The sequence below is a fragment of the Sciurus carolinensis genome, chromosome 7, assembly GCF_902686445.1.
Source record: "Sciurus carolinensis chromosome 7, mSciCar1.2, whole genome shotgun sequence".
Taxonomy (NCBI): domain Eukaryota; kingdom Metazoa; phylum Chordata; class Mammalia; order Rodentia; family Sciuridae; genus Sciurus; species Sciurus carolinensis.
Window position 1 is genome coordinate 124793695 of NC_062219.1, and position 9649 is coordinate 124803343.

General features: G+C 45.6%; 1 protein-coding gene across 1 annotated transcript; it reads right to left on the reverse strand.

Annotated features, from left to right (window-relative positions):
• Positions 1-1447: 1447 nt before the first annotated feature.
• Trim15 (tripartite motif containing 15) lies at positions 1448-8156 on the reverse strand. Its single transcript, XM_047559493.1, has 7 exons — positions 7773-8156; positions 7323-7418; positions 5749-5979; positions 4991-5013; positions 3355-3470; positions 2969-3001; positions 1448-1965 (listed from the first exon to the last, which is right to left on the reverse strand). Exons 1-7 carry the CDS (start codon positions 8154-8156, stop codon positions 1448-1450), a joined length of 1401 nt encoding a protein of 466 aa, XP_047415449.1.
• Positions 8157-9649: the final 1493 nt, after the last annotated feature.

Here is a 9649-nt window from a genome sequence, read left to right on the forward strand (position 1 = left end):
AGAGCTATGGAGTCAGCCATCTGTAGTCTGAGTCCTCTGAAACCATGAGCCCCAAATTGACTTTTCTTCTTCTAAGGTTTTCTTGTGGGTCTTTTAGTCATAGCAACACACAACACTGACTAAAACGCTTGATTTACAAAGTTGTTTTAATGTGTGGTCTGTTTCAATGTCCAAATAATAGTAACAGGAATAATAATAAATATTTGGACGGTTGGTAAGATCTGAACAAAAGCCTCGTTTTATTAGGGTCTGGTGATTGTCCCATTGTCAACAGTAAGGTTTTGAGTAAAAGAAGAGACAGGATACTGTCTTGATCATAGAAGGATCAGGCCCTCTGCACCTTCCCTTCCTCCCTTTATTTGTCAGCTTTTTTGAGATAATTAACTTAGAGAAAAAGTTCATTCAGTTCATGATTCTGAAGTTTCAGTCCATGATTTAGTGACTCCATTTTGACTTCTGGCAAGGCAACACATCACGTGGAAGCATTTGGTGGAGCAAAACCATTCACCTCATGAGCCAAGAAACAAAATGAAAGAGGAAGAGACCAGAGTCCTAAAGTCCCCTTCCAGAGTACAGTTCAAATGACCTAAAGGCATTCCACTAGACCCACCTCCTAAAGGCTCTACCGCCTCCCAACAGTGCCATGCTGAGGATCAAGTCTTTAATACATAGGTCTTTGGGGAACACTCACTATCCAAACTATGACACCCCCCACCTCAGCCCCAAGTCACCATACACAGATTAGACACATGAAATACAAAAGTCTGTGGGCCACATACTTTATTAGAATCTTCTCTACAAGTCTAAAGAAATGATCCTGTCTCCACATAGGTGGAGGCATCTCCTAGTGTGTATCAAAATAAAGTCAATGGTAAAAGCAAGCCCAATGAAATCCTGCCCATGATGATTATTTTGAACCTTTTAAACTTTTGCTTAAGTCTGGCCAGATGCAGGGGTGCACACCTGTAATCCCAGTGACTGGGAAGGCTGAGTCAGGAGGATCCAAGTTTGAGGCCAGCCTCAGCAACTTAGGAAGGCCCTAAGAAACTTAGTGAGACCCTGTCTCAAAATAAAACACAAAAATGGGGGCTGGGGATGTGGTTCAGTCCTTAAGCATCCCTGGATTCAGTCACTGGAAAAGCAAAAAAAAAAAAAAAAAAAAGGCCGTTTCCCCCCTCCCCCAAAACCCACTAGGCTCCCAGCTTCCCCTGGCATGTGCCTCTGGTTCTCTACTCCAAGGAGTACTGTGGGAGTAGGGGCCGGGGGTATCTGGTCAGGACGGGAGGGAGCTGCACGTCATATAAATAAAATAAAAACAATCACTGTTCTAGACTCCAAGATCTCATGTTCACCTGCCTCACTTGAGTACTGGCCAGCCAGGGACAGGGACAGAGCTGGGTCCTAGGACATTCCCGTCTCTGCTACATGGTACATTCTATGCTCCACCTCATCCTTTCAAAGTCAGGCAGGAACCTTTCTTCCAGACGGCAAAGAAAGGAAAGACTCTGCCAGAGAAAGAGGCAGTGAAGGTGAAGATGGGCACCTGGGTGTCTGCGTCTAGGAGGGTCACGCGCCCCGCCTCATAGTCCAGGGTGACGTCCACGCAGTGAGGGATGTCGCTCAGCGGCAGGTCGGTCCCCGGGGAAGTGCTGGCCCAGCACTGCTGGTGCGAGATGATCACGGCCCAGACGCCCTCCTGGGCGCTCAGACCCATCTCCCCTTTTCTTCTCACTTCTTCGGCGGCCACCCCCACTGTGCAGCCGCCTCCGTCGCCCAGCTGCACTTCCACCTGCCAGTGGTGGAGTCCCGAGCAGAAGCCGGGACAGCCCAGCACCACCGGCAAACCATCGAAGCGCAGGGGGCTATCCGGCAGGTTCCGCTTCTTCCGCGTATACCTCACTGACTTTCTGTCCTCTGAGAGGACCAGGCTTGCACTGGCGGTCTGAGGGTCCAGAGTGACGTCCACTAGAGAAAGGAGAGCGCACACATCAACAGAAATGGCAGCAACCAGAAAGGTCCCAAGAGCAGGAAACTGGCCTTGTGCAACGTGACATCGGCCTGCTTCTCTGAATCTCAGTTTCTGCTTCTGTTCCATAAGGACAGACGATTGCAACTTCTCTACCTAAATGGCAAGCAGTGCTGGCTTCTCCAAGAGCAGAGGCTGTACGGGCAGCAGCAGCATAGCCTGGAATTTGTCAGACACAGAATCTTGGGCTTAATTCCAGACCAACTAAGCCAGAATCTGTTTTAACAAGATCCTTACCTGATTTTTCTACACATTAGAAAAACCACTGATATATTTCAGAATGACACAATGTTTGTGGAAATAATTTTTAAATTAAGCACCAACTTAAAAGTAAATGCTATAGCCAGGCATGGCGGTGCATGCCTGTAATCCCAGCAACATGGGAAGCTGGGGCAGAAGGATCACAAATTGGGGGCCAGCCTCAGCATCTCAGGGAGACCCTGTCTCAATAAATAAAACCAGGGGGCTGGGTATGTGACTCAGTAGAAGAGCACCCCTGGATTCAATCCTATTGCTCCCCCCACCCACACCCACACAAAAGGAAGTGCTATCTTTTGAAAATTTGTACAATATTGTTCAAACCTATGGAGAATCTAGCACAATGCCAGGCAAAAATCAAGGACTTGTTAGGAATTTTGAATAAATAATATCCAAACAAGTAACTAACATTAATTGAACACTTATTATGTACCACGGATTATATTTAGCTCTTTGACTGTATTAATTCATTTAATCCTCACAGCTCTTTATGGGGTAGACATTTTATAGAAGAACTGTGGGATGAAGAGGCTTGATAATCTGCCCAGCACCTTACAGCTTGCAAGAGTCAGAATAGAGAACCCAAGCAATCAGGCTCCAGAATGCATGCATTTAATTGTTCTCTTTGCTGCCCAGGATGAAAGGATAAAAGAAGAATGGCTTCCCAACCCCTTAGTTGTTTACCTGAATCTGTCTCCAGATGATGCACCAAGTTTTCTGAGGGAAGCAGAAATAGAAAGATCTGTGACTTAATGTTTCTTAAAGGCACTCCCAGAGCAGGCTGTCCTGGCCACAATGTCAGCATAGGGACCAGAGAAGGCTCTGCTTCTGCTGTGGTCTAATAAAAGAGAAGCAGCCTCACCTTCCTTGACTCCCAGCCCAGTGCCTGTCCTCAAGGAGAGGAGGAGATACTCTAGGGGATGACTCCCATGAATAAAGTGGGGTCACTATGGGAAACTTTGGGAGGGAAAACACTTAAGACAGGTTTTAAAGGTAGGAAAAAATAGAGATGGGTGGAAGGCAGAAGGGTAACTAATAGGAGTGGGGGAAGCTTCCCAATTTCCCTTTACCTGAAAATTTCTTCATCATCTCTGGGAGGGCAAGTATTTTCCTGTGAATGTCACGAATCTTCTTGACAAGATCAGAAGAAATGGCCTCTGGACTCACAAAAGTCTTCATCTCACACCTGCAGACAACTTGGTAACTGATTGGGTCCACATTCCAAAAATTGGATGACACTAACCAAATGGGACTACAATTGGACTAAAAAATGGTCTTAGTGACTGTAGTGGATAATTAGATTGAGTATAATTTCCTCTACTTTGCTACAAAGGTACAGTTACTAATGCAACAGGCCCTTCAGGTAGACTTTAAAGAAACTAATGGTTACTATGCTTTAAGAATTGGAGGGTTGGTCCTCTAGGAGACTATTTGGAACAATCGGCCTCTAGAGGGCAGTGCAGTGCCTCTTGAAAAACAGCCTTCAATTATTCTTTTTTTTTTTTTGGTACTTCGGATTGAACCCAGGCGCACTTAACCACTGAGCGACATCCCCAGCCCTTTTTCTTTTTTTATAATGAGACAGAGTCTCATTAGGTTGTTTAGGGCCTTGCAAAGTTGCTGAATCTGGCTTCAAACGTGATCCTCCTACTTCAGCCTCCCAAGCCACTGGGATTATAGGCATGCACCACCATGCCTGGTGTAAATTATTCTTTCTAGTTTGTATGCTGATCTTTAAAACAGTGAAAGGGACTAGGAAGGAAAAATAAAGGAGATGAGGGCTGGGACTGTAGCTCAGCGGTAGAGCACTATACCTAGTATGCACTGAGGCCCTGGGATCAATTCCTAGTACCTAAAAATAAATAAATAAAAAAGAAAAGAAATAAAGGAAATGAAAGAAACTACATATTGCAGTAGAAAACCCTTGATTCTAGTCCTAGTGCAGCCCTTATTAGTCACTGACTGTGCGACCTTGTTAGTCACTGACTGTGTGACCTTGCACAAACATTTTAACTGCCGTGAGCCTCAGCTTCTGCATCAGACTAGAAGATCAATAGTGACCTTCGAGATCTGACTCTGACATTCTTTGAAAGCATGTTTAGAGACACTTCCAGATTCATGGACATGTGGATTTATCCCTGTCCCCCTGCCTGCCAAAGAATGGGCGCACATCATATGACAAGTGTTCCCTCGTCTTTGAGTCTTAGTGAGGATTGTTGATGCAGCAGCAGACTGGAAAGGAAGGAGCAAGCATTTACAATGCCTTTCAGCACCTGGTGGTCGTCCCATTTTGGTAGCACTGAAACACTGAAGGAAGCAGGAGAAAATGGATCTGGGAAAATTAAGGAATGAACAGGCTAGTCTCCCCAGGTTCCATGCTATCGTAGCCTACAGAAAACACCTTCTCTTTGAGTACTACTAAAAGTGTGGATTAAAGATGATCCCAGATCAATCTAAAAACATGATTAGTATTTATAACTCCACTTCTAGGAGAAAAAATAGGTTCCCAATACTGGCCCATCAGTTCAAAAGTGAACCTTTAGAAAACAATAAAAACTTCAGGGAGTTTGAACTTGGTGTGTGAGTGAGTGGCCCTTCTGTCTGTCAGTGCTTTTGCCTTTCTGGGTGGCTATCCAGAGGGAGGATGTGGGTGGCAGTGTCTCAGGGATGCATATGAAGGAGCTGGGACTGGGGAGTGTACCCTACCTGCTCTGGTTGACTCTGACATCCTACAAAAAAAAAAAAAAAAAAAAAGACAAGAACATGCATTTAGTTTCCACATATCATTCCTGTCGGGGACTCTGTACCTCCTTTCTTCCTTAAACTATCAGCTCAAAACACTTTTCCCCCCATTAGTTGTGTCTACTTATTACCTACTCATTAAACTGTCCTGTTACCTCATGTTCCCTTGCTAATGTGGACTCTGCAGCCAGTTTTTTTGTGCTAATTTCTCTGTTTCAGTCTTACAGGGTAAGTTCTGCCTCCAAAGATAAGAGCTGGTGGAGAGCAGGGACCAGCCTTGAGTTCTCATCTGGACCTGATAGGAGACAGGATCATGATAACCACAACAGGCCCCATTTTTGGAATTCTCCCTGTGTGTCAGGGCCTATGTGGAGTGTTTTACATGAAATTTTTTATAATGTTTGCAACAGTCCTACAAAGGAGGTGCTATTATTATTCCCATGCATAGAGGTTAAGAGACTCCTCTAGTGATACAACTAGAAGAGCCAACATTCAAACCCAGGCCTGTCTGAACCCATAGCTCTTAACAAGACCACAGTATATGCCTTGGGCAAGTTGCTAGACTCTCTGGGCTAGAGGAACTAGATAAGCGTGTGTCCCTACCATTAGAGAAAATCTCCACTTCCCTTTCTGCCTCTCTCCACATGTTCCAGCTCACAACATGGTGCTCCCTTCCTGTGGAATCCCTCTGCTCTCCCAAGAGGTGGTGGGGTGTCTCTCACTTGTAGAAGCTCACTTGCTGGCTGCTGACACTTCTCCTCCAGCTCCTTGACCTGGACTCCAAGCCGGGTGACCTCCTCAGAGACCTTTGTGACGTACTCATCTCTCTCCTTCCAGACCTGCTGCTCTAGCTCCCTCAACCTGGCCAGCAGGAGATGCCGCTGGTCCTCCAGCTCCTGCTGTAGTCTCTTGAAAGTTGTTTCTACTTGTTGTTTCTTGTTTTCAATCTGAGTCTGTCAGGGAGAGAAAGATGGACATGGTTAGGGAGGGGTTCACAGAGCCAGCTTCCAGAAGGATTATTGATGTACTTATTACTGAGAGAAAAAGGGAGTAAGGAGATCTAAGATTCAGTACTCCAAATAAAACTAAGGTAAGTTCATAGGTGTCAGGATAAACTTACCAATGATGAGAGCTATGCTGTCGTCGTAGCTAGAGATTCTAATAATGATGCCACATTGTGCTCTCAGAGCCACATGGAGCTTTTCAAAGGGCCTTCCACATCTACAATGCCATCTTAACTCTACTGCACTTTCTTTAGAATTAGGTGAAGAAGATTATGGTAATTTCTTAGAGAATAATTGAGGCAAAAGGAAGTTGTGATTAGAGTCAACACAGGTTGGTGGAGGAGTATGTGACCCCTGGTTTTAGCCACTGAATTCACCATCTACAGGGCATGCTTTGATGGGAGTCAAGATCTAGAGACATCTTTCTTGGTCCATTTTCCTTGGTCAAGGGACTAGTAATTCCCACACGGTGGATTTTCTCCTTACTAACTTTGTAGCATGGATGAAGAGGTATGAGGAAGCCAGATAGAGCCCCACCATTAGCTGACGGTCATCAGGGTCATTCTTGTGTCAGAACTAGAATCCAGACACTTACATACATCTTTGGATCCCAAGTCTCCCATCTGAGGTTAGTGTTTTCAACCAGACACACTTCAGTCAAAGAGTAAAGGACTAAGAGTTAAGAGACCCAGGTTTTTGTCATTTCATCATGAACCTGGGCTTTGCCATGTAGCCTTGTGAGCATCACTTTTCTGGAACTTAGTTTTTCACTCTGAAAGCAATGGATAAAAATGGATCTTGGAGCTGGGTGCTGCCACATGCCTGGAATCCCAGCAATTCATGAGGCAGGAGGATTGCAAGTTCAAGATCAGCCCTGGCAACTTAGTTCTCACTAAGTCAAAATAAAAAATATTCATATTTAAAAAATATTTTTATATGTATATAATATATATATTCTATATACATATTATATTTATATATATATTCACCTGTTTCAAAATAAAATGGTCTGGGGATGTAGCTGAGTGGTAGAGCACCTCTGGGTTCAATTCCAGTACCACACATATACATATAAAAAGGACTGTAAAGTTAGAGGATATGGGAACCACATCCAGCTCTGATGTTCTGAGATGTTCTGAGATCCCAAGTGCCTTTGTGTATAGCAGCAGAAATGTAAATAAGAACAGTTTACCAGGTTCTTTCCGGCCAGGCAACAGATACCAGACAACAAACTTCCCAAGTCAGTTAAGAAAAGTCCCAGATGAAAAGGTGGCAAGTGGCTTAGGCTTTACCAGAAGCATGTGGAGCTTCTGATCTTCTCTACACTTTATGTCTTCAATCTTGTCCCTTTCTGTGCTCAGAGATTCCAGACGACTTTTGAGACGATCCTGTGGGAAGAAGAAAGGGCAGAGAGAGGTGGTTCCATTAATAATTCAACTCACAAATATTAATTGTCTATCACATTCTGGGCACAATGCAGAGTGCTGAGGGATATGAAGGTGATAAAGGTCCAGTTTTGTCTCTGAAAGGATCACCACCTAAGGCAGGATTTGGTTGCAAGTAATATGTAGATAGACAAATGTAGTAGTCAGGCGTACACACGGTGGGATGGGAACACAGAGGACAAGCTCTGCCTGTAGGGCTAAGGAAGGCTTTAGAAAGCAGACCCCCACCCCATTCCCTTCACCCACAACAGGACACCCTCCTACCCAAACTGGCCAAGGCGAAGCCAGGCTTCTTACCCTGTAGGGCTGAATGGCCTCCTCGAGGACCCCCACAGTGTGGGCCTGGTGGGAGGGACCCTCCCGGCAGAACACACAGAGGAACTCTGAATCGTTCTTGCAGAAGAAGTAGATCTTCTCACCATGCTCCTGGCAGTATGTCTCCCCCACAGGGCCCAGAGGCACAGGGTCCATGAAGGTCTCTGTCTGCTCCTCCTCCTCCTGGCACAGCGGGCAGAGCAGGACTCTGCCGGAGGGCTGGGCCCCCATTTGGGCACACGCAGAGAGGCAGAGGCTGCAGAAGGTGTGTCCACAGGCGGCGGTCACTGCATCCTGAAGGGGCCCGGCACAGGCGGGACAGGTAGCCCCCTCATGGACCACCTGCAGGGAGGGGTTGGAAGGCATCACGGTGCCTTCCCCAGCCCGTCCACACTGGCCTCTGTCTCGATTCACATAAATTTCCTTTACCTGAAATTGAGTCACTTTTAAATGCGTCACCAAAGGAAAGGAACACAAAGCTGACCAAGAAAGGCAGGAATGTCAGCACCGAGAAACCACCTGACCCCGCCTCTGTGCTCCTCAAAACCCTTGGCCACCAGCCATCAGCTAAATGGGTCCAAACTCCAGGGCATCTTGAACTACCGAGAGGTGGCCAGGTGAGTTGGAGAGTTCTCCACACCTCTGTCACGTTCTAGTTCCTAACTGGGGAGAAGATCTCCCCATGGTGTCAGATCTGGGGTTTCCTGGAATCCCTTGATCACAGTGGGGTGGAACCCACAGTGGGGTGGAGAGAACTGGGGAGGAGCCACTTCCTGTCTGATTGGCAGGTGGAAGCCATAAACTTCTGACTTCGAGGTGTGTCTGCAGCATCAAAGTCCAGGTTGGAGTGGGAGATGACTGACTTCTGGAGACTCTGGGGGACTCTGTTTAGAGGTTCTCCTCCTCTGCTCTTCTTTCTTCACCTCACCTCATTTGCCATGCTGGTTTTTCCTATACTTATAAATCACCCACTGCTGTGGACCACCATCTCCATTGGAGTTTGGTTAACCCTGGATTTTATATTATGTTTTAACTGCAGGTAGAAAAAGACAAGAAACCATAAAGCAAATGATTTGTTGATAAAAAAAGAAAACATAGAAAACTCAATTAAGTCAAAGAGATAAACAGATTCAACTCTATTTATCTAGGGTTTACTATTTTCACATTATTAGACCCAATTCTAATAACCGCCCTTTGGGGCAGGTGTCATTACTTTCATTTTCAGAGAAGATGTTAACAGAAAGGTAAACTCACCTCTGAAGCTCACAGAACTTGACAGCCACTGGCTGGGGATAATCTAAGTCTCCAGGCCTCAAGTCCTGTGCTTTTCCTGCACTTTAAGCCAAGACAAAGATCAAGAAGCCAGGAGTCTTTTTCTGCTCACCTGCATCTACAGATTAACCAGGCCCCCTTCCATTCTCACCTGAATGAGCAGCCCAGCACCTCGTTTCCCCCTTCTCCCTCCAGCTATTTTGTATATCACCCCAACCCTCCACCCCTATTAAGAGTGCAGTCCTGGAGCTACATTGTCAAATATGTGAGCTACAGGCCACACATAGCCACTGAGCATTGAAATGTGTGCATAAAATGCATGCTGAATTTAAAAGACTTAGCATAAATAAAAGAAAATTAAAATATCTCATTAATAATGTTTTATGTAGCTGAGCATGGTGGTGCACACCTGTAATCCAGTAGCTCAGGGAGCTGAGGTAGGAAGATCAAAGCCAGCTTCAGCAACTTGATGAGACCGTAAGCAATTTAGAGAGACCCTGTCTCTAAATAAAACATTTAAAAAAGGGTTAGGGATGTGGCTCAGTGGTTAAGTGCCCTGGGTTCAATCCCTAGAACTACTATTACTA